This window comes from Lindgomyces ingoldianus (genome assembly GCF_010093535.1).
Source record: "Lindgomyces ingoldianus strain ATCC 200398 unplaced genomic scaffold BDR25scaffold_47, whole genome shotgun sequence".
In the NCBI taxonomy this organism is placed as follows: Eukaryota; Fungi; Ascomycota; class Dothideomycetes; order Pleosporales; family Lindgomycetaceae; genus Lindgomyces; species Lindgomyces ingoldianus.
Window position 1 is genome coordinate 297,396 of NW_022985208.1, and position 27,772 is coordinate 325,167.

Sequence of the window (27,772 nt, forward strand, 5' to 3'; positions counted from 1 at the left end):
CAGAAGAGGAAGTTTAAAAAAGAAACTGGTTCTGCTTAATGGCGCAAATCCCCTGAGGGGTGCATCGTGACTCCAGCTGTTCGTGTAGGGACTGCTGGAATGGGAAGTATGGGGCGCGTGGCTTGGACGCCAGGTATCGATTGCGAGGGTGACATTCTGAGCGAAAGAGTTTTCTTTCGTAATCAGAGGGCAGTGTCAGAGAGAATTTCTCGCAAAATCTTGTATGCGAACCTGAAAGCTGCTGGGTTCAGCACTTCATGGTAGATAAAACTAGAGATGCTGTTGGTATCGCATCCTACGGATTGAAGAGTGCAGATCCTTCCTTTTGCATGCATTTACCAACGGTCAGAAGCGGTGTTATTTTGGAGGCCAGCTAGTGTCAGAGTTTCGAAGGAACTCGTATTGGGGGCCTGGGGGTGGGCTGGCGCCCCGGGTGGCAGCGAGAGCAGAGGCGAGGGAGCCGTCCGAGGCCAGCCAGGGGGCCGACATAAGGGTGAAGGAGTCCGCTGAAGGAGGGTCTGAAGACATTCACTCGTTCTATCTTGTGAGCCATCTCCGGCCGTTGAATGCACCGGGAGTCGAACGTTTGGGGAGGTCATATTGGTTGCGGGGCGGGTAAAAATAACTTGGTTTCCTGGTTAACCTTGGCTGTCTAACCAAAACGGAAACATCACAACGCCGCTGTCAGCCTTCACTGTCGCACCAGAGTCCGTTGCAGCCGTCACACACACCACCAGCCTACTGCTGCTGCTGCAACTGCAACCATCTCTCCACCACTCCACTGCGCGACGAATTGCCACCTGCGAAGCGCAACCTGTCCCTCGTTTTGCTGGAAAAGAAACCCTCTATTGTGCTGGCCGCTGTACTGGAGCCCAGCAATCGCTTTCGCAAACGCCTTCGCCAGAGACAGCCTCGAGATCACTATTGAGCGGCTCTGCCGCTAATTCACCACCTGCCGCTCCATCCACAGCACCTTCCCCCAGCACCCAGACCGGCCTCGACGACACCTTCCCAATCGCCATCGCAATGGCAGGACCCCCGGATCGCAGCTTCTCTTTCAACCGCAACGACGAACAGTCCCTCCAGCCCGGCTACCAGGCCTACCGACCATCTCCTCAGCCTTACTATGGCCAGGGGGATGTCTCGCCCGTCGAGAGCAACGCTCCGCAGTTCCCTCCCCCAGTCCAGAATATAAGTCCTCCCCCGCCGCCCGCCCATCGCGCAAACCATCCGGCGGGCATGCATCCTGACAGCCACTTCAACCAGATCCACCAGCAGCACCAGCGACAGTACGGCGTCGGTGCCCCGGGCTCATCGCAGAGCTTCTCCGGCTATTCCCCCCCCGGCGTGACACCTGGCGCAGACAACCTCGGTGAAGGCGCCGCTGGAGGAGGCATCAACGGGATCGCGCTTGGCGTAGCAAACATGAATGAGAGGGAAAGCGGAGTCCAGGCGCTGCGGGATGTCAACAACTGGGGCAGGAATGGCGAGGGCAGCCTTGCAGGGCCCAGAGGAACACCTTTGGAGAGGGATCAGACAGGCACGCCTTACTCGGATCACCATGCCGAATTCATTCAACCCATGCCGCCACGACCCGTTCAGCCACAACCCTCGTATGGGTCGTCTGCTCCGCTTGCCGCCGGAGCCATGACACCTGCGGGCATGGTGGGCAGCGAGCACAATTCCGAACGAAGCATCCCCCTAGACGGCCGACCGTCGCCGCCTCAACATGCCTACCCCTACCAAGACAATCCCTACAACCGCTACTCGTCTTCAAACCTGAACCTTGCGCCTCACACACTGGGCGAGATTAACCCCAATGATGTTGCCGACGATGATGACTGGGGCATGGCACCTCAGCAACAGAAACGGCGCTCCTTCGCCCCATTCGGTAGCGGATCCCGCGATGGCAGCCGAGAAGGCACGCCGGGCGTCGCTCCCGCCGTACCCGTAGGCGAGGCTGGAGCATATGTGGCAACCCGAGATGGAAGTGGGAAATACAATGCTGTGCCTGGGGGATCTGGAGGAGGCGCAAACGAGGTTCCTGTGACGGAGAAGTCTGAATGGCTTGACCGTCAAAACCACGGAAATAAACGCTTAAAATGGATTATCGTAGTTGTCCTCATTTTGGTGGTTGTTGGGGCTGTTGTCGGCGGTATTCTTGGTGCTGTGTTGAAAAAGAATAGTTCCGGCAAGGGAGGCGGGGGAGGCGGAGGAGACGGGAACGGAAATCAGAGCCCCGAATCCGTCGCCAACGATAACAAGCAGGACCTGACCAAAAATTCCTCCGAAATCCAGAAATTGATGAATAACAAGGCTCTCCACAAAGTGTTCCCCGGTATGGACTACACTCCCCTGAACGCACAGTACCCGGATTGTTTGCATGTTGGACCTTCTCAAAACAATATCACCAGGGATATGGCTGTCCTGTCCCAATTGACTAATGCAGTGAGATTGTATGGTACCGATTGCAATCAGACCGAGATGGTACTTACTGCAATTGACCGACTGGGATTGACCGACATGAAAGTGTGGCTTGGTGTGTGGCTAGGTAATAACGACACCACAAATACCCGACAGCTCGATCAAATGTGGACCATATTGGAAAACAATGCTGTGAGCAAGTTCAAGGGGGTTATCATTGGAAACGAAGTCTTGTTTCGAAAGGATCTCACGACCACTGCGCTCTTGAAGGTCATTTCCGATGTCAAGACCAGCCTCGACTCCAAAAAGATCGCCCTACCTGTTGCGACTTCGGATCTTGGCGATAATTGGACAGCAGAGATGGCCTCGAAAGTCGACATTGTCATGTCAAACGTACACCCCTTCTTTGCTGGCGTCGAGGTCAGTAAGGCTGCGGGTTGGACGTGGGATTTCTGGACGGGTCACGACGTTGTTCTCACCAAAGGCAACCCCAAGATCAAACAAATCATTGCCGAAGTTGGATGGCCATCTGCAGGTGGTAACGGTTGCGGAACGTTGCCATGCACGTCAGACACCCAAGGGTCCATCGCGGGCATCAAGGAAATGAATCAGTTCATGTCGGATTGGGTTTGCCAGAGCATGGCAAATGGAACCGAGTATTTCTGGTACGGCTTTCCCTTTACCAGTAGATCTTAAACGTCATGCTAATCATTTTGCAGGTTCGAAGCTTTCGACGAACCCTGGAAGATCCAATTCAACGAAAAAGGTAAAGAATGGGAAGACAAATGGGGTCTAATGGACATCAACCGCAACCTCAAATCTGGCGTCACGATTCCGGACTGTGGCGGTAAGACAGCATCATAACACCAACATCACTAAAAAGGCGGTAAGCCTGCATTTAAACTGGAGTTTAGTGGCGCACCATGGCTTGGAACGAGGATTTTGGCATTTCTTTCTCGCATTCTTGTGGGACAGATACGAAGGCATTTTGGGTCGGGACATCGGACTTGCGCTGGAAAACGCGCTTTCGCGTCGCGTATATTATTTGCTTTAGCACATCTTGTGGATGGATGCGTATAACTTAATTCTGGCTGTTGATATGGATAATCATGTATCTTAGGTTTGGAAATATATGGATGCTGGACATAGGTTAGCGAGATTAGCAGTGGTTTCTGGACAGGCCTTGGAGGATTGGAAGGATCGATAGATAGGGTTTTGGAATGTGGATGGACCGGACTGTAGATAACTTTTAGGAATAAAACAGGTACCTGTCCTTAATCTGCTTCGTCACCCAGTGCTATCTTGTACGATGTATTTGAATTTGTTCTTCAGCTGCTTATTTCTTGTTTTGGTTATTCCAACAACGATGGGCGTGAGTTCTGCTCGGGAATATTAAGCGCTCAATCCACCCTGCTCTGTTTGCAAAAAAAACTTGAAATCGGCTTGGAGAACCATATATATTCGGGAACGATCTGTCCCAGCACCTCAAGAACCATAAAATTTAACAACGTGGATTCCCGCACTCACTATCAAATCAATTTCAGACACGTCGCTGGAAATCTCTAGAACTGATTGCATGAGTTGATGCTATAATGCGAGGTCTTCTTCGCCTTCACGCGGACTACATCTTTGCAGAGCCCCCTGTGAAATTATGGGAGCTTCCGCACAATGATCATTATGAGACGTCGTCTCGCAGCAACAATTCTATCGAAAAACTGGATCTGCAACCGCGGAGTAGCTCCCTGGTAAGTCCACGCAAGAGACTAAATAAACGGCGGATCCTTAGAGGCTCATTGACGTAGTTCCCAAGGCTTCTTAAGAATTCAACGTCATTCACGAAACTTGCGGATCTTGAGTTGATTAATCCCTGTTAATCCCATACTCACGGGAAGTCAGATTGTGTAGGATCGACAGTTACTCATAACGAGCCCAATGAACATCTTCCCAAGCTCATTGGGCATTTTCAAGAAGTTCAATGCGGCCCTAGAGCTACCGCCCGGATTCAAGGTTATGCTCTAGAGGAAAGAAATGTGATGATGAGAAGTTCGCAAGAGAATACATAGGTAATTGATGATGGAAATGATAGCTACGAGGAAACGAATTCTTAGGTATCGGTCGACAGCCTTGCACTCAGGAGTTGGAAACCCCTACTTTTGCCAGAAAGCCGCACCCGTCGACGCACATGGGATCTTCAAGAGCAGACAAGATCCTGGGTTTTAGCGGTTTGAAGTCTCCAGGATATCTTCATCACTCAACACATCGAGCTGCCGTCTCGTCCGCGGTGATCTTAGAGAATGTCTTCGTCAACATTGCGATTTAAATTGTTTGAAATAGAGTGTTGCTGAGGAATGCGAAGGCGATTATAAGATTTGGGCCTAGTACGGCATGGAGCAAGGCGGGCTCGTCGATACCGGTTCCATTAAGACTAAACCAGATCCATAGCAGCCATTTACAGACAGTGACCCACCTGGGTCTTCGGCCAGGGAATAAGCCATTGGAGCGAGAGAAGGGAGCCGGTGAAGCGCCAAACGGCGAGGAAGGCAGGTAGTGTAAAGTCTTTCACCATAGAGTGTAAAGAGGTGAAGTCGATATTATCGGGCATTATGTTGAATGCAACCTGCGCGAGATGTACTGGAGCGGCAGTACAGAGGCTATCTAAGCCAACGCCCGCACTGAAGCGGCCAAGCGATATGCCATGAATCTGTGCAACGAATTATGCGGCCCAGGTGAAGGTAAACTTGACGTTGAGGCACGACCAAAAGTTCTAGGTATGCACTTGTCAGTCGTGTTCGAGAATGGAGGCAAATCCATCAAGCACTCATCCACAGGTATAGAGCACGAAGAGAACTTCGTAAATGCTAATAATGGAGCTGCGCAAGGCCAGAACATATACGTAATAGGATATAAAAATGGAAGAGTTCAATAAGACTTCGGGGGTGTGGCACGATTAATCGAGTCTAGTTGAGGAGGGATGCTTTCTGAGAATCATAGAGCAATATCGGCTTGTGCTTATGGTGGTCTGGAAAGGTGTCCACAAAAGATAGTGGAGTGTACACCAATTTTCCCTGATATACCGCCTTCGCTACCCTTTGGCAGGCTGAGGAAGCGATGAAAGTCTTGCTCTCTGAGCGGACGGCGATCATGTCTCCACTAATGTCCACGATTAGATTCAGTGGAATCACCATGAACATTAGGGCCTCATTCCTGCGCCGCAACCTTTACAGGCGGAGCGGGGGTTTCCTGTCAGTACGATGCAAATGCGGGGTCCACACTTCGAGAAACAGGATTCCTGCTCAACATCCTAGTCTAAGCGGTCACTGAAGCGCGCATATACGAGGAGCTTAGGAGCACGACATATGCTAGCTAACCCCCCTAATATGATGAGAGCATATATTTCACCCAAGGCTCAGAAAATTCCCGCAACACGGACGAGCCTAATGCATCACCAACACAGGTGCGGCCTTTGGAATTATCAATGATAATGTTAAATATTCTTGCCAATCTCAGGGTGTTTCAGTAGATGTAGTATTTTGCTTATACCTGCTAGGGCTTGTGTATATAGTCCTAATATTCAGTTGAAAGAATTACCAGAGTTATTCCCTGCCTCACGCCTCAGAAATCTCCATCCCAACCCCAGTCCCCTAATCGTAATCCTGCTCCGTACTCACTCGACTTCTTTCTCCTCTCTGTCCCTGCCCTAAACATATGCGGCACGGTATTTCCTGGCTCCAAGCTCCACAGGACCCCTTCCCACGGTAACACCACAAACCACCTCTCCAGTCCATTTGGCACCAACGTCGAATTCAGCCTCTCCGTTAAAGCCTGTCCATCCGTTGAAGTTCCAAGTCTAAGCCTCTGAGGTAACCTTCAAAGCAGTCCATAATATCACATCAGCGAACCGCCTTCGTTACGCTACCTGTCCCTCCTCTACATTCCAAACTAATCTATATTCTGTCTCAAACTCTTCCTCTCCTCCTCCTGCTGTTATCCGGCATATGATGGTAGAAGACTTGATCGGGTCTCTAGTCTTCTCGGCTTGTGTTCTCGCAGTGGATCAATTTATCTCGCATCACTGCTCGCATGAAATGTTTTTTGAAAGAAAGTATTGGGAATGCGGCTGATGTATTTAGTATGAGTTAATGAGAGGGATAGGCGATGTTTAGTTTAGAATGTTTAGATCCAGACGGATGAGGAAGGGCTCTCCCAATTCGTCCGCTGGTCTCTAAAGAGGGATCATTATTTCCGTCAGACATAGTCGCCAAATTCTGTACGGAAATCAGTGAGATGGACTTGACGTTGCAATGGACTTAAATTAAATAGATGCTACCGACCCTGTGAACCGCCCATACGTTATTGCAAGAAGTTTCTAGTGTTGATTACCCTTCCTTCTGTGTGGAAATGAAAGACAAAGAGGAAAGTCTTAATCATAACGAAAGGCTTGTACTTCATACGCGCTATCACTCCATACCATGCCTTCCAGCGAGTCAGCCATAAAATCCATCTACTCCACCTCCAAGCTTGACCACCAGGAATGGGAATCCCATCTCATTGTTAGCCATATGCTGCCAATCTCATTTAATTCTTCCGCGTTTCTCCCACAAACACCGTCTTGGCCGTATCTCTCGCCACATGTCCGAGACTCATAGCGCGAGCTCTAATTCCCAGGCCATCCTTGCTCTCCCCGTTAGCCTCACGATCCTCTGACGCTCCCAGCCGCGCAACTCCCAGCAAGCTGTGCTCCCACATCTCTGCCAACTGCCGACTCTCAAAGAGAAATGCAATGTCACCACGTTCGGTGCGTCTCACTCGCTTCAGCCCATGCGGCATAGGGAGATAAATCCAAGTTGGGTGCATGGGTTTAATTATGGAGCCGTGGCAGGAACCATGGAATGCCATTGCGTCGATTGCGGATTGAAACTCGAGGACAATATGGAGAGGCTGGAAGTCGATGAAGGCGGATTTGGGAGGGACGAGGGCCAGCAAACCGCTGTTCTGTGAGGGGTGTGAATGTGCGGCTGTTGGAGAGGCTATGGTGGGACTTTTAACGGTTGCAGATGTGGACGGACCCATGTTGGCTTCCCCAGCGGCGTTTTTTGCAGCGCTCTGCGTTTTGATTGCAGGGAAAGTGGCTGGATGGTTTAGCTGCATTGCGCCCGTTATATGACGGCGCTATGCGCCGCGAGTGATTGTATTCTCTTTGTAGTGGTAGATGTGCACTTTTGGTGAAGTTTGGTTCGGGAGAGTAGTTAGGTTGTGGGTGTGAGTCGCCCTTGCTGTGTTATGTAGAAGGCAGGATGCTAGTGAAGGGAGCGTCCGTATCTCACCATCACCTGAGCATGACTTATTCAACTTGGCAGGGCTGTTGCATATCTCGCCATTTCTTTCGATCCAGAAACTTCCACACTCTCACTCACGGGGCACGGAGATATTTTAGGCATAGTTTAATGCGACTGAGTTTCTTTCAAGAGCATACCTCCCATCACATGCCGATTCCCTCATCTGGGGACTGAGAGGCAGACACTCAGTCGTTGTCCACTCAGGCGTTCCTATATTGAGCTACTCTCAAAGGTGATGGCAATGAACTTTATCGGCGCATTCGAAAAGTATCTGCCTTGAACGGCAAATTCTTTGTTCGAGGGAGAATTGGAGGACCACATGACCGTTCTCATAGATACGCATTCCAGTCTTACAAGTACACAGTCAGCCAGCTCTCTCAATTGGTCGGTTGAAGCTAACTCATGATCTTGGCAATACCCCGGTCGAAACCGGCTCAGCCCTCTGAAATACCTGCGTGGCAAATTGTGGCATCAAACGGTGCCCCCAAAATAAATTATGATTAATTAAAAATAGAAACAAACCCGATTTTTAGCAGCAGCCAGAGGACAAGCAATACCGGTAACGGCCGTCCATGTTGGTCCATGAACACAACGCTGTATCAAACTATCCAGAACGCGTAGCGATCGAAAAGTGACAGCAGAGTTCGTCTTCCACATCTTTCAACCGCATAAGAAGCATATAGGAGATATACTCATCATGGTAGAATTAGAGAGGAGAGCCATAACTAGTTCCCAAGGGGGTGGAACTGAGATGGGAGATTGATCCAATCGTGAGGTGCTCACGTCACTCTCCATTACCCTTATCAGCCAGAATTCGCTGTTCCGTATTATATACCCTGCTCCCTATCACCGGGTTTAACATTCTCCTAACCCTCTTCCTCGATCTCTGCCAGTATAGAATAAGACTAGGATCTAGATTGCATCTGGATTACATCAAGACAAATCTCAGCGCTTTCGCCAAAATTGATTATGCCTGTATCGTCCGGCTGCGCGACGTTGGCAGTCCTATTGAATAAGACAAGACACGATATCACGTATTGGCCACCACCCAAATACGTCCCATTTGTGAAGAACGGGGGGTTCAGACGGACTTACGGCCTTGAAAAGGACGGGAAACATGAAGAATTTTTCAGCCGAGCAGGAATTGCGATCTGTGGTGGTTGAATTTTGTAAAGAGGGTGTTCTCGAGTCGAAGAAGTTGGGAGTGACAGCCCACGAATCGTGGATTCCTTGGAAAGGGAACATTCTACGATCAGAAACCTGGAAACAGTTTATTCTTCTCCGGTAGTTTAACAAAATTTCCCTAGTAAAGAACTTGGTTCTCTATGGTTATTAGAGCCCAGTTGAGATTATGCTGGACTGATTCCTCGTTTTCGCATCTTGGCAGCTCCCAGAACTATATTAGCTCTACTGGGTTAAACAGATTAAGCTCCTGTTGGGCATCCATATCCAAAGCAAGCTGGATTGAATATGAGATATTCCCCAGTACCTCAGCTTTGGGTCTCCCAGGGAAGCGCTGGATCCGAACTGGAGCATCTGGGGATGGTATATTTTCCTCATTTTCTGAGAACTTATATTTTGATTTTATGAGGCCTAGTTCGGTCCAGTCAACAGAAAATGCAGTGGCAGGCTCTTCTGCCAAAAGAGCAGCATGTTGGCCTAGTTGAAAAATGCGAGCAACAGTCATATCCAGACATCTCTCTCTAATCTGGACTATGCCACCTACTGTTGCTACCTGAAGGAAGCTCCCTGATGCTTGAGTATTAACTTTGGCTCCGCAAAGCCATCCTTGTCGATCATTCGCATCGAGGTAAATTCCAATTTGGCCGGGCTCGGTAGGAGAGAGCCCCAATTAGGAGCAACGGGCGGGCCAGGCTGAGTTATTTTGACAACGACCACAAAGAAAGCCATGAAATGCTTGAATAGCCCACTTCCATGGATTCGGCTTTCAAGAATGAGAGTTCTGATACCGCTTGCGTACTAATGATGCCCACAGCAAACGGCAACATGTGGAGAGGCGTGCGCTTTACTAGTTCCGACAAGAAAGCATAGGAGCTGGAATAATGGTGGGGAATATGCAACGCAATCTTTCGGAGGTTTGAGGCATTTATCGGTGTTCTATTTTTCCAACATGCCCACTAGAAATTCTCGCAGTGAACAAATTTCGTGGGCTTGGCCCTTTACGTTCTATGCCTTCGCAGCTTTATCAAGAATTTCTTCCTTGTCAAAGGAGCCCTGATACTGGAGCCTGATTTTTCTAAACTTACTAGTAACCACCGTCACAGCGCTTATCTAGGTAGATGCAGCCTGTGCTGGTCGCCGACGAGACACGTCAAAATAGTGGGGATTCTTGGATGTCAGTGATCACCGTTTCTTGACTATCTTGTTCGGCTTAATTCAATCTGTCGCCGGAGTTATGCAAGTAGTAAGTCTCAATGCGTACCGGAGATATGATCGGAAGAGAACACTTAAATAGGGCGAAAGGGTACAATTGTTACCCTAACTTCTTTTCCTCATTTTGGGGCTACGTCAGCGTTCCCTAGGCTGTAGGTTCGATGAACTGCAGTCTCGGGTCCAAATAATATAATTCCATTACAATAATTCTCTTCCTCTCCTCTCGGGATGAAGTTTAGGTTAGTGAAATAGATACTTGATTGCAGTTTATAACAATCCCTAAATTTCGCGCTCTATGTACATATTTCTGTTTTCAGGAATGCCAATACTGAATTTGAGCATAGAGGGTTTTATAATAGTGTGAATTTATTCATACTGTGGTCATATTTACAGATAGCTATTTACATATATACTCTGGATACCCTACCAAAAGATAGAGAAAGAAGAGGTCTCCTTTCTTCGTTCTCCAGCCTCTTCTTAACATCGCCTAATATCCCTTGACCTCAATCTTCGCAGCTTCAACATCCTTGTACTTTTCCATACCCGCTGAAATACTTGCGAGCCTAGAATCCGGATCCACGGCACCCTCCTCAATTCCAACATGAGATTCACGATAGGCATCGAGCTCCTTAGCTTTACAGACGTTCAAGTAGATCGGAAAACTCCATGCGATAAGGAAGAATGCCAGCGGAACAACCATGGCCTTCCTCGTGCCAATCTTATCAGCTACATTTCCTAAAATTGCAGGGACGACGGCACCACCACAGACGGAAGCAACTAAGAAGGAGGCGCCACGCTTAGTGTGACGGCCGAGACCACGTAGGGAGAGCGTAAAAATGGTAGGGAAGATACAGGATTCGAAGAACAAGACGATCATGAGCATACTCAGACCGCCCCAATTCGCATTGACGCCGTGACCGGAATCGACTGCAATTGCTGCGACAATGAATACCATGATGAGCGTCTGATATGCTAGGAGGACGAGTCGAGGTTTCGTAATGTACATCAACCCAGCAGCGCTGAAACGTCCGATAGCGAAAAGACCTTGAGCGATGGCGTAGAAGTTGGCACCCTGCTTCTGGGCAACAATTGTGGGTTCGTCAGGACGCGCTTGAGTATAAAAGTTTATGAAGTAGCCCGCGATACCGACTTGAGCGCCGACGTAAGAAAACTGAGCGACGACGCCCCAAAATAGAGTGTATTGTTTCTTGAGGGGCTTGTCTTGGTAGCCGGTTGCGGATGTGGTCATTTCAGCCTGGTGCATCGATTAGATTGAGCATTCTACAGAAACCGGAATTCAAACTCACCTGATCAGCCATATCGGCATCCGTAATCTCTGGAATAGGAGCAAAATAGAAAACAACAGCAAGCAGGGCCACGAATCCGGCAATCCCTAGATACACCCATTGAACGCTAGTCAAAGACTCCCCGTTCTCGCCAACATCTTTGAAGATGACGTAGCTAGCTAGCACTGGAGCAACGACAGACCCAACTGCCTGGAAGGACTGGGACAGCTCGAGACGGAATTCGCTCCACTTCGGAGGACCGCAAACCGCAATATAGGGGTTCGCTGACGTTTCGAGGGTGGAGAGGCCGGAGCCGACGATAAACATGGAGCCGCAGAAACCACCGAATGACCGTTTAACGGCAGAAGGCCAGAACATGAGGGCGCCGACGCAGTAAATCGACAGGCCCAAGATGAAGGTGTAGCGGTAGCCGAACTTGCGAACGAACCAGCCAGAGTAGGTCAGGGGACCGATGAAGTAGGCACTGCCAAAATTGTTAGTCATCAATGCCCGAAGCATTCAAAATGAGAATCAAGTCCCATACCCAAAGTAAGCAGCTTGAAGACCAGAAGATTCACCCTGTGTGATATGCAGGGCAACTTGGAACCGAGAGTTCAAGACATCGAGCAATCCATAGGCAAAACCCCAGAGAAAGAAGAGCGTAGTGACGAGTGAAACGGGTACAATAGATTGGCGGGTTGTGATTTGGGAAGCACCAGTAATCTGACGATCACTGACGCTTTTGCGGCGCCTATTGACAGCAATGGCTTCCGTTGCGGAGGGACGGCGCTCTTGTTGCTGGTGGATTTCATCCAAAGAAGGCTCTTGGCCGCCTCCAAGGCCGAAAAGTCTGAGGCCCATAGTGGGAAGAAGGATAGGAAAATTTGGAAGAGGAAAAGGCTCTGAGGAAAGAGTGTTTGAGACGATGTTACACAGGGCAATCTGCCCAGACGTTTGAAGCCGGAGAACCGTGGAGCTGGTGAGTGTCAGGGAGGAGCAGAAGTGGGCCTAATTATATACTACGCATATTCAGAGGCTTAACGATTGAAATATGATAACGAATCCAGCCTACTAGACCTAGACTCACTTCCGTCCCTGTCCATCACGGACCGTCGTAAAATGAAGCCCTGGACCATGCTCACACCATGCAAGCTTGTGCAGGCTTGCTTCTGACACAAGATCTAGCACTACTGCATGAACCCGTCTGCGATGCCTCAAGACCTACGCAGAATTTTCTGGGGGGGAGTTTTGGTAGGTTAGAGTGCCGTTAGTCTTAAATGAAGTCCCGAAAAACACCCCGAGATCAAGCTAGGGTAGGTCGGAAGCTCATCGGATAATGCTCCTTGGCCAATCAGATCGTCGTTTTCGACTCAAGGAGCAAGCGTCGATGGATCTCTCCATGTTTTCCACCACCATGATCCATTTTCAGCCTCCAAATGATCACAGCGAAAGAGGACCTGCTCCACTCTGTGCTCCACAGCAATCTCCGCAGAGAACTGCAAGTCCCCATGGAGTTCGATGAGTGGAGTAGGCCTATAAAGTCTGGGGAGGCAACAATTGCCGTACCGAAACCCCCAAGCACTCAAGCCAAAGGCACAAAGAGTCGTTCACGTTCATCCCAAGACATACATTGAAGGCGTAAGCTTGAGAAGATAACTCAAGCAACTCAAAAGCAGAATAGTGCCAGAATAAGAGCGTCTAGAAGTTCTTGGCAAGGCTTTTGATTACTTGTTTTAGTAAAGCAGCGCTTTTCCCTAGCTTAGTGGGAAGGCTAAACATCGGCGGGAAACAAGCGCTACAAGACCCCATCGGGATTAGAATCCTCCCTTGCATATTGTTGGACATCAGCGTCGTGATGTGGTTGAATCACAGCGTGTATTATCTCGTTTAGCCACAAGATTCTAATGGAAAGAACAGTGGCCTGTTCCTCGAGGATCTAAATACGAATATATCTTATAGCAGCCTAGATATGTGAAGGTGGAAGAGAGCCACGATCACAACGACTTCGTCCTGGACGTTCCTCTGGATTACTTGAGCAGCTAAATCTATCCATATTCAAGTCTGCGAGCAAGAAGTATAGAAGCCAGCACTCTAAAGGGAGATTGGATTTGTTATGGATACCATGCTGAGATCTCGTCCTCTTTTGTTGGGGCCTCACGCTCGCAAGCAGAGACCATCTCGGTGGGGATCCAGAATTCCCTCAACCGTCACGGGCAGACGTCGGCTGCTCAACAGCTTTCTAGTGCGCTTCTAGCGCGCTTCCTTGCATCGCGATCATCCAGTTTTGCTTTCACTTCTGATCATGGGACGTTGTCCAAGGCCTCATGACGTATAGGCGAGTCTCTCAGCTGTAGGATTGGTCCATATTGTGGCCCGAGCTCTAGGTCGGAGAGTTCATCGGGAGGATTGAGTCTCGGGAGTCAGAAGCGGGACATGAATACATTGAGGGCACTTTTGGGGCGTCATGGATGAGGATAGGGAGCTCAACGTTGAGGTAAGATGAGGTAGGAAATTGGAACATTTACAGGGCTTAGGAAGCCTTGATTCGTTTCACACATCGACGAGGACACTCACTTCGCATGTGATTATTAGCAAGGACATGGTACCCTATAAGGTGAAGGCGTCGATCCCGAGGTATCTTGATCAAAGTAAGTATCATTCCATATTTCAGGAGCCAAATTCCGAGTCCAGAAATTTGCAAGTCATAAACGTGCCGCTATGTAAGAAAGAATATACACCAACTCCCGCTCGGCTCTCCACAGGTCGACCCATTAAACACAAGGTATCCTTTAGAACTTAAACAAATACATGGTCAAGCAAGCAAGCCACCCAGCATCATCAATTGGTCCCAAAAAGTCGTCATATCCGAATCCAATCCAGTCCCAGTCCATGCGTGTCAAGAGGCCATTTCGGCCTTCATCTAGCCCGTCTTCCCAACTCCAAAATGGCTTTTCCGCTCCAATCCAACGCTACGTAGTTATTACCGCTCAAACATATATGCAGTCATCGAAGCCCTCATCTGTCTGAGTCAATCGATATCTCTTCTCCAAATCACTCCTTCTGGCCCTCATTAAGCAACAATTCAACAACAATCTGACACCTTTCCTGAGCCGGATGCTGTAAACTCAGCTTGACCGTCCGGTTCCCTGAGGAACCACCACTCAAGCCATCATCTAAGCATTTCACGTCTCTACCGGCAATAACCTGCCTCAAACGTCCGTTCTGTGCGTTCCTGATCTCCACAAAATCAGGATCGAACAGGAGCACATACGGGCCGTACAGAGCTGCACTCTTAGCTTTCCCAACAAACTCCATAATCACCGACCGAGAAATGTCGCCATGCTTGTTAACGTACACAGCACACTCTTCGTAGCACAGCAAAAACTCTTGGTCCGATAGGCGAAACATGCCTAATGGGTCCTGGTTCTGGAGTCGCGATGCTATTGTCGCAACATGCGGTGCCTTGAGATCAGGCACGGACCAAGGCTGTTTCTTATCCAAGGTCAGAACCTCGAATCCTTTGGCAGTGGAGATAGCAAGCGATGAATGGAACAGGTTTATGCCAAAACATTCAGCGGGAATGTAGAATTCGTCGTACTCGCGGAAGAACTCAGTGCGACCGGACTTCCATATTCGTGATTTCTTCTCTGTAGACTTCTGATACACAGGCTCCAGAACTTTAAAGGTCGATGAAATACCATCGCGCTTCTTGTAAAAGACGAGCGCCCTGTCTTTCATTACCCCCGTGGCGAAGAACCCCACGTCACGGGCACCGGAGAGTTTCTGGGGAGCTCTACGCGTAGAATCGTTGGATGGGAGAGAGCCGCCAACAGGACATACGGCATCGAGGTGGTATGCAATTAGAGATTTATCAGATATGAGCAGCATTAGGCTAAACTGCTCGAGAACCGCGACTTGGGTTACTTTTGGTATTTGGATGGCCTAGTAATGATCAGCATTGTCATGATATTGAATACATTACGCAACGACAGTACCTTTGTCCAACCTCGGGGGTTGTCATATTCCGATATGAAGACACCAATGTCCGTGCCAACCGCAACCATCGGCTTGCCGTATGGCTGATGGAAAGCAGTCGCGCAGTTGACCCGAGCTCGGCAGATGGGAGCTGGCCTTCCCGAATTTGAGAACAGCTTCTCCACCTCCTCTATCGATCGATCAAGAGGAGTGCCCTTGATTGTGATGCTTCTTTGCGATTGAATAGCGGTTTCATAAGCAAAAGCGGCATCAGACATAACACGTAGTCTGAAGGGTTCCGCATTTTGTGCAAACAGCGCTGTTGCGTGCTTGGTCTTCGCAATAATAAGTTTATCGCACCACTCGGCTCTATTTTGCGCGGTTGGAGCAAACAGAGTGTAGGTTTCTTTGCCTAGGTGCTTGATCCGGAAAGGAAACATTATCTTCTCGTCCTTCCCAGCATCTAGAACGGTGGCGTTCACCATTGTCTTGCCTGAAGAACCCGTATTCGTGGAGGAGAGGGAGTTGGAAGTATTCGTATGCTGAAGTGTACCCGGCCCAGGGCTGTTTGTCGTTGCTCGGCCGAGGCGCGACTCCTGAGCTGCCACTTTTCCGGTCACGGTGGTAACAGCGGCGATTCCCTTCACGGCTGACCGAACAACAGGGTCGTCATCTTCACTCTCAAGAACAAGGAGATCCATGGGGATGGGCTGGAAATGTCAGCAAAGGTGAATGGCAGGAGAATGCGGGTACATACCAGCCTCGACACATCATACTTCTCTGACTTGGTCACTCCATCTGCCTCCCTGTACGTAACAGTCTTTGCCAATACTAGATAATGGTCGAATAGTAGCGCATGGGTCTCAAGCCAAGTAAATCGATTACCACCCATTCTCTGCAAGTCACCCTTAAAGATGAGCTCTCGTCCAAGGTGGTCTAGATTGAGTTCGACGCGCTGCATGCCCGGTCGAAGGATAAGCTTGGCTTGGAGGTCGGTCAAATCTACCTTCCGCGACATCTCGGCCACCCGGTTATCGCACTCCAACGTCACAGCCTTGATCTCGTCCATAGCAATTTGGAGGTTGCGTTTCTCCTCATTGTCTTGTGTTGACCTTTTCAAAACCGTACCTAGGAGCAGGCCGTAATGCTGCAACCGGGTAATTGGAGCCTTGAGATAGGTATCCCAACTAAGTTTGTTGGACAACTTATTTGCTCGAGCTTCATCCAAGAAAGAACGAAACAACATGTTCTTATCCGCTTCCTGTCGGACGAGAAAGTTGGCATATGGGAAAGCAGAGGCATACTCAATGTACGCCTGCTTTGCTTTGCGAATCCATTCCCTAAAGATGTCGCTGAATCCGACAACCCATGGCCCTTGCTCTTGTTGTCTATACTTCATCTGAGGCAAAAGGTGGTCTTCGTTGGCCTTCTTGACGGCGTCTATTTTGCCGAAAACATCTCGTATGAATTTGTTCAGCTTCTTGGGAGGGATGACCGGAGGCTGCCCAGAGAGGAGTCTGTCTCGGTAGAGGGTGCGAAGCACGTCAAGACGTTCCATGTAGTTGTCCTCTCCCTGTACGATTTCATGCAGAATGTTCTGTCGCTCGACTTCCTTTTTGTTCGCACCTTCGACATCCTCCTTCTTGAGCTTGTAGAAAGTTGCCCAGTCATCTGACTGTGGCGCACCAGATTGTGACAGCAAGTCAATTTTCTTGAGCGTCCTCTGACAATGATGTGAGTAGCAACGGCCTGGAGTGGAGTAACTGTGCAACAACGGTGCGTAGCAACCCGCGCCTGTTAATTGGAATATGACCCCAGTCATGGTCTCGGATGAGAACTTAAGCCATTCTTCTTCATGTACGAGAGTGCCCGCTTTAAACATCTCGGCTACGACCCGGCTGCTCAGCGTCTCAGCATCTGCAATGTTCATGGTTGGCACCTTGTGCGTGAAAAGAGCGACGAGCCCCTCGTTGATGGCGTGCTCTTTCAAGTCAGCCTCGCCTTCGGTCATGCTCTTTAGCCAAGAGATAATCGAGCTAAGTGCCCATGGTTCAGTGCACTTCTTAAAGTCGCTGCTAGACAACTTCGCAGGATTGAACCGCTTGCCAGCTGGGAGCGTAGGTAAATCAATAGCTACAGCATCGGCACTACTAGGGGTGAGAGTGTTGCCATCACTGTCGATAGCGCCTCCATAGAATGTGTTCCGGTTTTGTTGCCTAGCTCTGTGTTGCTCAGCATCCGTTTTGGATCGGGGAAGCGGAACGACTTGGGATGTGTTGCTGTGTTGAAGTAGTGAAGTGGATCGAGGAACAAGAGTGCCACCAGGGGCTTGCATCTGCAGAGACTGGGGGTCGGTGGGATAAGACCCACGCGATGAGTGAGAGTTTCGCCAGTATTCGTACGAGCCAGCGGAGCTTGTGCTTTGATGGTGGCCACGACGGTTGCTGTTTGCGGGCGGGGGAGGGAGCGGCCGGTTCGTAGACATGCCGGGGTGATAGAACATGTCTGGGGGCTCCCCGGCAACAGGCGATTGGTAGTCTAGAAGGCCGATCTCATCTCCCTCCTCATAGCTGTTTCGCCTGGCACTGGGCTCTTGAAGACCGCCAGTCCCGGAAGTATCAACCCTAGCGGTCGCAGAGAAAGGTGGGAATGGATGGATGGGGTCGTAGTCGTCACTCGCAGCTTCGGAGCGGCGCTGCGAGCCCGACGAAGAGACCGGGTGGCTACGGTTTTCGAAGCCAGGCCCGGTCGCCAAAGCCTGTGGTCCTCCTCCGTAGGCGAAATGGGGTGCGAAGTTCCCTCCATACAGATCCACGTCTACAGGTACACAGTCGCTATCACTGGCGCTCTCTTGCACCGGATGGCTAGAGCTGGCTGGAATCTGCAGGGAGTGGATGGATGCATAGGCGCTGAAAAGCCCAGTGCCCCCGCTGCGTCTCCGCGCCTCGTCTGCCTCCTCTTGCGCCTCTGCCATACGGAGAGCAGCTAGGCCAGCAGCAGCTTCCACGTCGCTTTCGTCGCTAGTGTATTGCTCCTGCGCGGGGTACGGTGCAAGGTGGTCTCCATTGACAGGACCACCATTTCGGCCGGATGGCTGCGGCTCCATAGAGCTGGCGTAGTATTGGCTTCCATTCGGCTGCTGAATCTGGACGGTTGGCGGATATCCGGGACTGGAACCCGCTGCCATACTCTCAACCTGAGTGAACAGCTCGTCCTGTGTATAGGTATCGCCGTTCTGCCGGGCGAAGTAATCATCGCTATCAGATTCGTTCGGTGGTGGGGGTGGAAGCGGGCGACGTCCCATCGCCGCCGTCCACTCGGACGACCGATGGGGAGGCGCAGGCGGCGTAGGTGGGAGGGGGTTTGAGTGGTGACTGGAGGTTGATGGGTATCTGTCAATTCGCTCCTGTGAGTAGCCCGTCTCATACGTCGGTGGGGAGGGAAGCGGGGCATGGGAAGCGTCGGAGGTGCGATGATAGTGGGACGAGTGCGAAGGATTCGCGTTAGACGGCTGCCGTGCTGGATAGTTGCCCCAATCGTCGGCTGGGGACGATGCGCTACCAGGGGGCACGGGAAGAGGCGGCGGCGCGGGAGGCGTGTAAGCTGACCGACCTCCCTGGACAGAGGCTGTTCTGCCAAACTGCGAGTGCTGATTGAAGGTGGGGGATGGGTATGACGCGACCGAGGGAGAGGTGGGGGAGAAGCCATAGGGATGGCTGACGGTGTTGTTCCTGTTCAGGCTGCTCTCAGCATACAAGGCGGGGTTGTAGGGCTGGTGCGAGATGGTGGTGAAGGTCCGCTGGACGCCGCCGTAGGTAGTGGGGTTCGGTTGGGCCACGACGGGAGAGCCGTAGTGCTGGGGATTGTACTGTTGCTGTTGCTGTTGCTGTTGCTGTTGCTGCTGTAACTGCGGCTGCAGCTGTGGTTGCGACTGTGACTGCGACTGCGACTGCGCTTGTGCCTGGGACTGATACTGGTAGCCGCCGCTGTACCCGGCGGTTGAGGGTGATGTGGGCGGCGGCGGGTTCGCGTGCCGCGAGCCGTTGTCCCCGATGAAGAGCTCATCGTTCTGGCGCATGGCAAAGCTGTTGCGCCTGGCTGCGGCGCCGTAGCCATAGCTGGCGGCTCCACCGTTGGCATGGTCCCCATTATCGGTGCTTGGCGTCCTGCGATCATAGGGGTTCTGATACTGGCCGGCGGCCCCGCTCCCGCTCGACGGCGGGATGCTGGGATTGTAGTAGTTCTGCCCGTTGCCGTAGTACGACATGGTGTCTGCTCGTCGAGTGCTTGAGGGATGTGGGTCGGTGTCGTGTCAGAGTGAGCATTCACGAGGCTCGGGGTGGTGTTTTCATGCGGAGCGCAAGACGTCGGCCCGCCTGTCTCGACGTCCACATCTGCCTTGGTCGGGAAGTGTGCCTCGTCGGATCGGCAGCGCGCGAGACGAAGACTCAAAGACGCATGTGCCACTGCCTCAGTGCGTTGGTCAAATAGGGCGGCCGGCTGCCAATCACAGCCGGGCGGTTCGTGTGCTGGTTGCCGTCACTGTTCGCTTCGTCGCGCTGGCGAGGGCGTCGGTGGAGCCACAGCAGGAAGGGGAGGGCAGAGGATAGAGCGTCACAGCGCGGTACTAGGGCGGCCGTAGATGGTGTTGGGGAGAGTGGAGAGTGGTGTTTGTCAGATTGAGCTGTCGACGCGGGCCGTCGAACGTCTCGGTAGCGTCACGGGTTGCCAAGGCGGTTTCAGTGGAGACTCACAAATCGCCAAATGTGCAGCAAAGGCCCCTTCGCCCCCGAGATTGTGCAAAAACAGGCGCACCTCAGGGCTTTCTCTCGCTATGTTGGCCCAGGTGCCCGCCTCCCCTTCACGTCGCCTCTCACCCGACTCCTGGCTGTGCAAGACTTCTTACGTTGACATCAGCTGCGACGTGGTCCACCTCCTCAGCCCTACCTAGTCCAGCATCCTTGCCTCCTAATTCACTCTGGCTGGTCCCACACTGGCTTCCCGCACAAACCAACGCATTCAACGTGCGGCTCTTCTGCATCTTATCTCATCACCTCACCTCACCTCACGTGAACACATGGCGGGGGTAATTTAGGATAGAAGTTTGAACCTTCTCCTTGTCCCAGCAAGATATTTAGCTAATCAGGGCCCCTTTGCTATGCTCTCCACCATACTTTGCACGCAACTTTACCCCGCATCCCTTTCACTCGACCAGGTGCCCCCCCCCTCTCCCACGCAGCGAATATGTCCTCTTCTTTTCAGACTCTGACATCGCATATCGATTCATAGCTAATAATGGCTTGATTCTTTTTCTTCGAGTCAAGAATATATTTTCTCATCGCGCTTCATTCAGCTTCCGTCACCTTCTGCTCTCACTCCTCAGTTCTGTTTTACGTTACATCAAAACGGGAGCGCATTCAGATCAGAAATCCCTCTACGCAGCCCCTGGAAATGCGGTCGATGACAATGTTCGAGTTCGCGGTCAGCCGCCCTCGAAGCACAACCAATTTGGGTATGAGATTCGAGAGCAGCCAATGGGAACAAACCGGACAATCAATGTCGTTCTTATGGGTGCAGGCGCTTCATCTCTAGACTTCTTCAAAAAGGCTGAGGAGAAGATGGAGGACCTGGATATTGTATGCTACGAGAAGAGCCACGATGTTGGTGGCACATGGCTGGAGAACGGCTATCCAGGCGCGGCACCCCAGTGCGAGACTGTGCTATACGCGCCAAGCTAATACAGAAGCAGGTTACGCGTGTGCAATACCTTCCGTATACTATCAGTTCTCTTGGAAGATCAAATCATGGAGTAATTACTATTCCTATGCACCATAGATCTGGTAGTATCTCAAGGGTGTCGAGCTTGAAAACAACTTTTTCTCTACGGATCCGTAAATTTATCAAGCTACGCTATAAAATTAAGCATGTCGAATGGGACAACAGGGCCGGTCTGTGGCGCTTCAGGATTCGAGATCTTAACAAGGATCGCGTCATTGAAGACAGCGCAGAGTTCTTCATTAGTGTAGGAGGCGTGCTGAACAATTGGAAGTGGCCCCAAAAACCCGGTCCACACAGTTTCAAGAGCAAACTAATGCATTCTGTCCACTATGATGAAGGTTACAACTTGGCCAGAAAGAGAATGGCCGTGATTGGGGCGGGTGTAGCGGTGTCCAGATTGTGGCTACACTCCAGAAGCAAGTTGGTGAACTGTATCACTGGACTAGGTCACCAATCGGGATCACGGCTGGATTTGCGCAGTCATGGGCAGATAAGCACGGCGCAAACTTGCCATGTAAGTAGTTCTACAAACTACCCATCAATATTGACATTGATATCTCCTATTAATATTTCCTAGATAGTGGAGATGTGAGAGGTATCGAGCAGGAAGCACAAGGCACAGAGAGGGAATGCAGGATAGGGGGTGTAACGAGAGTAAGCCTTAGGGTCGGGGGCAGAGGTACGGAGGCCGTGGAGCCTATATACCCCGTGCCAAGCACTTAGGGTACTCAGGGGTTGGATAGCTGCGTGACAGAAGAGCAGCTCCAGTTCCTGCGAGAGAATCCAAAAAAATTAAAAATTAAAAATTAAAAAATAGAATATAGAAAGCAAATCGAAAATGAGCTCAACCAGCGTTTCAAATTCATTATCAAAGGGTCCGAATAAACCTCCACAGCGCGGGAATATTCAATTAACAAAATGTCTACAAAGTAAATGGACTTCAACCCTGGATGTAGACGACCTACACCAGCACCCGGATATCTTGAATCTCTCGTCGCAGATAATGCGACTATATTCACGGACCCAATAGGAGAGGTTACCGAAACTAGCTTTGTGGACCATGAGGGGAACAGCCATAGAGTGGATGTTGCCATCTGCGCCACTGGTTTCAATGCCTCCTAGCTCCCACGTTTTCTCTTTATCGCGCGAATGGGCCAGATCTAAAGGGCTTATGGAGTATAGAGAACGGGGCTATCTCCTACATTCCCGAGTCACTTCAGCTACTGCGGGCTGTAGAATTTTGGCTCTTAACCATCGCGCAAAAGTCGAAGCTAATCTTCTCATCAGCAGCCCTCTGGATCACGGTTCTTTTATACCTCTCATCCAGCAGTAGACGAACTACATTTTCAACGATATTGTCGGGGCTCAAATCGAAAACGTAAAGTCCTTGCCCCCCAACATGTCCACATCTCGTCGGCTTTGTCAACACGCCGACCTCTTCCTCCAACGCACAGCCTAGACACACCTAGACATCATCTTGTCGTTCATGGCTCAAGCAAGGTAAGACTGAAAGTCAAGGAGCCATCTGGCCAGGCTCACGTCCGGATTTTCTCGAGATAATGAAAGCTCCCAGGTACGAGGATTTCGATATTGAGTATTGGGACGAGAATATGTTTGCGTTCATAGGCAACGGGTTCGAGATGAGAGAGTTTGATGGTAGGGATATTACCAATTATTTAGGGTCGTTGGATGAGAAGGGTAGGGATGTTCAGCCAGATTGTGATGGGTATTTGGTTGATATCCTTGGAGGGCTCAACCTCGATGATACATCGTAAGGGGAAGATAGACCTGCCCAATAGGTGGAGCATTGTGCTCGTATTTATATGGAGGTCTATTGTCTGTGACGTGGTTCATATAGATACTAGAGATGGTTGGTGCAGCTTAGAATCGGTGCTTACGAAAGTTATGCCGAAATGCTACAGAATGTCTCGAGATCAAAGAATTAGCAGGCGCAATACGACTGTTGAGTGTGAAAATGGACATGCGCCCAATAGAAGACTGTTCTGGCCAGACCGCGTTTCATTTCAGAGCTCACCACACCCTGGATGTTGCAGCCCACAAGTATGTGCCGCGACACGCATGGCAAAGCTTAGAGAGATGATTACACATGGTAGACTCAAACTAGAGAGCTGAAAGGATTAAATATTGTTTCAGAAATAACATGAGACGGAAGGGATGATATCTTGAGAAGTCTGGATGAGGTCCTTCCGGCGGTACTGAAGGCTTTGACAATGAATTAACATTTCGCAGAATAGCTTCGAGTGAATGCTAAAACGTAACGGGAAAAGTGCCCCGCCTTCTCGGCAGCGCTAGTTGGGGGTGGGCTCTTTAACCTCTGCCTCGGCTGCCTTCGCATCACTTCGCCTCACCTCCGCTCTATCAAGCACTTAGGAAAACGCCAACACAAAAATTTCCTTCATTCACAGCCTGTCTGGCTAGTGATCTCGCATTCATCGTGGGCGCTGTGGCTTTTCATCGGACTGCTGGAAGGTTTCACAGCGGCTTATCTGCTTGGATACGCGAAAGAGGCAAGGGACCTCCGCATTAGCATGCTTGGCCTACCCATGCCAACGCTTTGCCAAGGGCGTATCGTCTTACGATAATACCCAACCCTTCCATTTAAGGCAGCTGATATTGGAATTCCAGCGCTGTGGTGAGCAACACGCGGGCACAAGATTACTCGTTACCTGGCGATTGGCGCTCTATAAAAGCTCCAGACCCCCGATGCACCCCCGCAAAGATTGGAGGTGACAACCTTTTGTACTCACTTTTCGACCATCTTTGCACTTGCGGGTTTCACTCGGCTTGGCCGTCTTGGGTTGCCTCTTGTCTGCGATTGTGGCGCTCCAGAGCAGCCTTGTCGATTGTTTCCGTTGTCTTCGTGTTGCTTGGACCAGGCGTCCGCCTTGTACTAGTTCATAACCGGTCAACATTCTTAGAACAAGGCTCTCCAGGCTTTTCAACACCTCCTCTCCCTAGGATATTAAGGCCAGTCCATCCACGGAACATATTCGCCACTGCGGTCGGGAATCTGGTTTCGCTTCATTTGCAGCTGCCCTTCCCGCAGCCACATACGAGGAGGGCAACCGCCAAGGCTAAGGGTTCATAAATCGAACACAAGGCGCATTATCGAGGAGGACCTCCAACTGCAATGGCTATCTTCAAGAGGAACTCAGAGTCCTCGGACGGCGTTAGTCCCCATAAAGGAGACAAGGAAATGGGGAAGAGCGAGTATCAACCCGGAGAATATCCTACGGGAGAGCAAACTGTGGTCAATTCAGATGGCATTGTTGTCAGTGCCGACCACACGCATCTCCATCGTGGACTCAAGTCTCGTCACATTACTATGATTGCTATCGGCGGGGCCATTGGAACTGGTCTGATTATTGGAACTGGAGCTTCTCTTGCAAAAGCTGGGTACGGTGTCTTTCAGCTTGGAGAAATCATTCACTAATTAAAATTACAGACCCGGCTCAATTCTAATCTCTTACACTTTCGTCGGTCTCCTAGTCTACATTGTTATGTGTGGCCTTGGTGAGATGGCAGCTTGGCTTCCCCAAGCCTCTGGTTTCGCTGGATATGCTACTCGATTCGTCGATCCTGCGCTCGGTTTCGCCCTTGGATACACCTACTGGTTCAAATATATTATCGTAACCCCCAACCAACTCACTGCATCTGCATTGGTTATCCAGTACTGGAAGCCAGCACACGAAGTCAATCCTGGAGTATGGATTGCGGTGTTCATGGTCACAATCATATGCATCAACTACTTTGGCGTACGATTCTTTGGTGAATTCGAATTCTGGCTAAGCTCCATCAAAGTCCTCGTTATTGTTGGCGTCATTCTCCTCTCGTTTATACTCGTTCTTGGAGGAGGCCCGACACATGATAGAACAGGATTCCGATACTATCATAAACCTGGGGCTTTCAAGCCATATATTGCGAAAGGCGATACCGGCAAGTTTCTCGGATTCTGGAGCTCCATGATTACAGCAGTTTTTGCCTATCTTGGCACGGAACTTGTTGGTGTAACAGTTGGCGAAGCTCAGAACCCTCGAAAAACCATCCCTCGTGCGATTAAGCTTACGTTCTACCGGATTTTGTTCTTCTACGTCCTCAGTGTCTTCTTCCTCGGCATGCTCGTGCCCTACAATTCCAAGGATCTCGCGTTTGCAAACAAGGCTGGTACTAAGGCCTCTGCTTCTCCATTCGTAGTAGCCATAAAGACTGCAGAAATCAAATATCTTCCAGGAATCCTGAACGGCTGTATTCTTGTTTTCACCTTCAGCGCCTCGAACTCCGATCTCTACATCGCCTCCCGGACCATATACGGATTGGCCGAGCAAGGTCATGCACCACGCTTTTTAGCCTGGACAGACAAGCGCGGTGTCCCTGTACCCGCACTCGCGGTCTCGTCCCTGTTCTGTCTGCTTGCTTTCATGAACGTCACGGATGATTCTAAGATTGTCTTCGGCTACTTCGTAAATTTAGTCACAATCTTTGGACTCCTAACTTGGATCTCTATCTTAGTCACGCACATATATTTTGTACGAGCACGGAAGGCTCAAGGACTTACTAATGAGCAAATGCCGTATGTTGCTCCATTCGGTATGATTGGATCATGCATTAGCTTGTTCTTCTGCTGCTTGATCGCGTTGACGAAGAACTTCAATGTGTTCACATACTCTGCCGACTATGGGAAGTAAGTTAGCCACTGCTATATCACCAAGAAACCATACTAAAAGCAATAGATTTGACTATAAAAATTTCATAACGGGTTATCTGGGCATTCCACTGTACTTGATGTAAGGATTTACCCCGTAACATGATCCCAGCTATTATCTATCTCCCTGGCCTGTGTTTCCCTTTAGCAGTTCTCAACCCCCTTTAAAGCCTCTGCGTCTACTAACTCCCCTCTAGCATGATCTTCGGCTACAAGTTCTGGCATCGAACCCATGGTATCCTTTCCCATGAGGCCGATTTTTACTCCGGTAAAGCCGAGATTGATCGCGAAGAGGAGGCCTTTCTGGCCCACCAAGCAGCCACCAAAAAGCACAAGACAGGCGGCTGGTTCTACCGGACCTTTGTTGCTTGGCTGTTTTAAGCGGCGAATCCTAGTGTCGATGCTTTGCGACCGAGCCCTTTGCTTCAGGGCCACCTCTTAGTTTTTGGTAGAAGTAAAGTTTGTGTCATCTCCCTACAAGGCGGCGCACAAAGAATTTAACTATTAATGTGTGTAATGAAATTCACTCTTGCTATTATTTGGGTTTGCATTATCGATATCCTGTCTTCAGGTTTACGCTGCATCATATGCCTACTATATAAATTGCACCTCATGTCTACCTCTCAAGAATCGTATTCTATTCTTTTAGTTGCGCCAGATGTTTTCGCAAGGACAATCAGAGCCCATATGCGCTTGAGAGGACTCGAACTCGAACCGCCAAGATTGGGACGCAAAACCGTTGGGTGCCTGTTCGACTTCCTCGCTTGTTCGATGGCTCAGGATTAGCGCGCTGACTGCAACGTTTGGGTTAACCTCTAGCGCTTCACTTCCTCATCACGACCTTTCACTTCAGATTTCATTATTCTCTCGCTTATGAACAGCATCACGCGATGATATCCTGTCTACTCTCGGCTTGTCGCGGCCATCCGTTGGGTGCCGATTGTTGACACTGAGTTCACACCGCCGGGCAGTGTCCTCTGCGAGTCACGGGTACATATCTCTCCTTTTAAAGTGCCCCGCGGATGGACTCTGAAAAGAAGGCAAACCGCTGGAAGGGCTTTCCCTTTGCGGTGTGCGGTCGTAAATTACAGTCCAGTGCCCTTCTGAAATCCCGGCTGAGGTTCCAGCCTTGTTGACACTCGCAAGGCAGAAACGCCAACACATGACTACTCGTCGACTCAGCCGCCCTTAACGAGCGTTTGACTTCACTGTAGCAGGTGTGTGTAACGTATTGTTCAAACTTCACGGCCGTCCCTCTGAATGATGAAACACAGAGAAGCTGATGAAGCCCCAAAACCTAGACTTGCTAACGCCAAGCAGGTCAGGGAGCACCCATTCATCTTTCAATGTGCAACATCATTCTTTTGATGGCATTCAGACATTGTCTCTAACATCTGAAAGGCAAACTGTTTTCCGCGCGGGGAAGGATTCGCCAATCCCTAGAAAGCCGCCGCAAGATTCAACGTAGAACAATAGAAGTCCTTTCTTACCGAATAATAGATCACCGTGGCTGAACATCGACCAATGTCAGAATGAGGCTACGTCAAAGGGGCGCTCGGCTGCGGCTTCGTAAGATAGCTTCTTTCTGCATGAGCATGGTACCTCGCCGTTAACGCCTTCATGCCTTCTTACCTCCTGATCACAAGGTTTCTTCAAGTCTACTGTGATTACCCTACTACTTCAGTCCCAGCACGTCCTCCTTCGGGCCGCAATGAAGCTGTGTGCTGAGGTCTTGGGGCGGCGAGTCTTGCAACTCCAATATCAGGCGTGCTTTGCAGCGGAGTCCTTTTCGGAAAAGAAGCTGGCCGGTGTAATGGCAGCTTGAGCAGGGCACGACGATGGTCGCCCCTTTGGGC

The 27,772-nt window shown here is 50.3% G+C and overlaps 9 protein-coding genes across 9 annotated transcripts; 5 read left to right on the forward strand and 4 right to left on the reverse strand.

The window, feature by feature from the left end:
• Window positions 1–547: 547 nt before the first annotated feature.
• Window positions 548–3,702, forward strand: BDR25DRAFT_307298 (glycoside hydrolase). Its single transcript, XM_033690814.1, has 2 exons — window positions 548–3,089; window positions 3,144–3,702. The coding sequence occupies exons 1-2, from the start codon at window positions 1,027–1,029 to the stop codon at window positions 3,286–3,288; spliced, it is 2,208 nt and encodes a 735-aa protein (XP_033541151.1). The 5' UTR covers window positions 548–1,026; the 3' UTR covers window positions 3,289–3,702.
• Window positions 3,703–4,016: 314 nt separating this feature from the next.
• BDR25DRAFT_361812 (uncharacterized protein) lies at window positions 4,017–6,545 on the forward strand (the record flags this gene model as incomplete). Its single annotated transcript, XM_033696489.1, has 13 exons — window positions 4,017–4,169; window positions 4,227–4,293; window positions 4,321–4,454; window positions 4,511–4,726; window positions 4,781–4,968; window positions 5,002–5,066; window positions 5,103–5,341; window positions 5,408–5,467; window positions 5,521–5,688; window positions 5,730–5,878; window positions 5,932–5,940; window positions 6,016–6,262; window positions 6,285–6,545. 13 exons carry the CDS (start codon window positions 4,017–4,019, stop codon window positions 6,543–6,545), a joined length of 1,956 nt encoding a protein of 651 aa, XP_033541152.1.
• Window positions 6,546–6,999: 454 nt separating this feature from the next.
• On the reverse strand, window positions 7,000–7,494 carry BDR25DRAFT_319362 (uncharacterized protein; the record flags this gene model as incomplete). Its single annotated transcript, XM_033691820.1, has 1 exon — window positions 7,000–7,494. One exon carries the CDS (start codon window positions 7,492–7,494, stop codon window positions 7,000–7,002), a length of 495 nt encoding a protein of 164 aa, XP_033541153.1.
• Window positions 7,495–8,466: 972 nt separating this feature from the next.
• BDR25DRAFT_361814 (uncharacterized protein) lies at window positions 8,467–9,671 on the reverse strand (the record flags this gene model as incomplete). Its single annotated transcript, XM_033696490.1, has 7 exons — window positions 8,467–8,506; window positions 8,549–8,634; window positions 8,693–8,746; window positions 8,787–9,020; window positions 9,076–9,114; window positions 9,172–9,463; window positions 9,496–9,671. The coding sequence occupies 7 exons, from the start codon at window positions 9,669–9,671 to the stop codon at window positions 8,467–8,469; spliced, it is 921 nt and encodes a 306-aa protein (XP_033541154.1).
• Window positions 9,672–9,695: 24 nt separating this feature from the next.
• BDR25DRAFT_361815 (uncharacterized protein) lies at window positions 9,696–10,236 on the forward strand (the record flags this gene model as incomplete). The annotated part of the gene is made up of 5 exons (XM_033696491.1): window positions 9,696–9,769; window positions 9,813–9,926; window positions 9,962–10,029; window positions 10,061–10,091; window positions 10,122–10,236. The coding sequence occupies 5 exons, from the start codon at window positions 9,696–9,698 to the stop codon at window positions 10,234–10,236; spliced, it is 402 nt and encodes a 133-aa protein (XP_033541155.1).
• A 298-nt stretch (window positions 10,237–10,534) lies between these two features.
• On the reverse strand, window positions 10,535–12,489 carry BDR25DRAFT_272006 (L-fucose permease Glucose/galactose transporter-like protein). The gene is made up of 3 exons (XM_033687284.1): window positions 11,985–12,489; window positions 11,462–11,924; window positions 10,535–11,409 (listed from the first exon to the last, which is right to left on the reverse strand). Exons 1-3 carry the CDS (start codon window positions 12,299–12,301, stop codon window positions 10,642–10,644), a joined length of 1,548 nt encoding a protein of 515 aa, XP_033541156.1. The 5' UTR covers window positions 12,302–12,489; the 3' UTR covers window positions 10,535–10,641.
• A 1,632-nt stretch (window positions 12,490–14,121) lies between these two features.
• On the reverse strand, window positions 14,122–20,080 carry BDR25DRAFT_296948 (Rho guanyl nucleotide exchange factor). The gene is made up of 3 exons (XM_033688969.1): window positions 16,173–20,080; window positions 15,436–16,125; window positions 14,122–15,382 (listed from the first exon to the last, which is right to left on the reverse strand). Exons 1-3 carry the CDS (start codon window positions 19,680–19,682, stop codon window positions 14,492–14,494), a joined length of 5,091 nt encoding a protein of 1,696 aa, XP_033541157.1. The 5' UTR covers window positions 19,683–20,080; the 3' UTR covers window positions 14,122–14,491.
• A 676-nt stretch (window positions 20,081–20,756) lies between these two features.
• BDR25DRAFT_98176 (uncharacterized protein) lies at window positions 20,757–21,892 on the forward strand. The gene is made up of 3 exons (XM_033699334.1): window positions 20,757–21,051; window positions 21,165–21,707; window positions 21,771–21,892. The coding sequence occupies exons 1-3, from the start codon at window positions 20,950–20,952 to the stop codon at window positions 21,783–21,785; spliced, it is 660 nt and encodes a 219-aa protein (XP_033541158.1). The 5' UTR covers window positions 20,757–20,949; the 3' UTR covers window positions 21,786–21,892.
• Window positions 21,893–23,938: 2,046 nt separating this feature from the next.
• BDR25DRAFT_337527 (uncharacterized protein) lies at window positions 23,939–26,488 on the forward strand. Its single transcript, XM_033693195.1, has 4 exons — window positions 23,939–24,610; window positions 24,660–25,895; window positions 25,945–25,998; window positions 26,114–26,488. Exons 1-4 carry the CDS (start codon window positions 24,345–24,347, stop codon window positions 26,295–26,297), a joined length of 1,740 nt encoding a protein of 579 aa, XP_033541159.1. The 5' UTR covers window positions 23,939–24,344; the 3' UTR covers window positions 26,298–26,488.
• The last annotated feature ends 1,284 nt before the right edge of the window (window positions 26,489–27,772 follow it).

What these genes read in the sequence shown, in the direction of transcription:
- BDR25DRAFT_307298 (XM_033690814.1), top strand. Translation starts at nt 1,027, where the DNA reads ATGGCAGGACCCCCGGATCGCAGCTTCTCTTTCAACCGCAACGACGAA. An exon ending in AATGGAACCGAGTATTTCTG is followed by an intron (nt 3,090 to 3,143) that starts GTACGGCTTTCC and finishes ATCATTTTGCAG; the next exon opens with GTTCGAAGCTTTCGACGAAC.
- BDR25DRAFT_272006 (XM_033687284.1), bottom strand. Translation starts at nt 12,301, where the DNA reads ATGGGCCTCAGACTTTTCGGCCTTGGAGGCGGCCAAGAGCCTTCTTTG. An exon ending in CTTCAAGCTGCTTACTTTGG is followed by an intron (nt 11,925 to 11,984) that starts GTATGGGACTTG and finishes CAATTTTGGCAG; the next exon opens with TGCCTACTTCATCGGTCCCC. An exon ending in ATGCCGATATGGCTGATCAG is followed by an intron (nt 11,410 to 11,461) that starts GTGAGTTTGAAT and finishes TCGATGCACCAG; the next exon opens with GCTGAAATGACCACATCCGC.
- BDR25DRAFT_296948 (XM_033688969.1), bottom strand. Translation starts at nt 19,682, where the DNA reads ATGTCGTACTACGGCAACGGGCAGAACTACTACAATCCCAGCATCCCG. An exon ending in AGTATGATGTGTCGAGGCTG is followed by an intron (nt 16,126 to 16,172) that starts GTATGTACCCGC and finishes TGACATTTCCAG; the next exon opens with CCCATCCCCATGGATCTCCT. An exon ending in ACCCCCGAGGTTGGACAAAG is followed by an intron (nt 15,383 to 15,435) that starts GTACTGTCGTTG and finishes GATCATTACTAG; the next exon opens with GCCATCCAAATACCAAAAGT.
- BDR25DRAFT_98176 (XM_033699334.1), top strand. Translation starts at nt 20,950, where the DNA reads ATGGGAACAAACCGGACAATCAATGTCGTTCTTATGGGTGCAGGCGCT. An exon ending in AGATGGAGGACCTGGATATT is followed by an intron (nt 21,052 to 21,164) that starts GTATGCTACGAG and finishes ATACAGAAGCAG; the next exon opens with GTTACGCGTGTGCAATACCT.
- BDR25DRAFT_337527 (XM_033693195.1), top strand. Translation starts at nt 24,345, where the DNA reads ATGGCTATCTTCAAGAGGAACTCAGAGTCCTCGGACGGCGTTAGTCCC. An exon ending in GCTTCTCTTGCAAAAGCTGG is followed by an intron (nt 24,611 to 24,659) that starts GTACGGTGTCTT and finishes TTAAAATTACAG; the next exon opens with ACCCGGCTCAATTCTAATCT. An exon ending in TACTCTGCCGACTATGGGAA is followed by an intron (nt 25,896 to 25,944) that starts GTAAGTTAGCCA and finishes TAAAAGCAATAG; the next exon opens with ATTTGACTATAAAAATTTCA.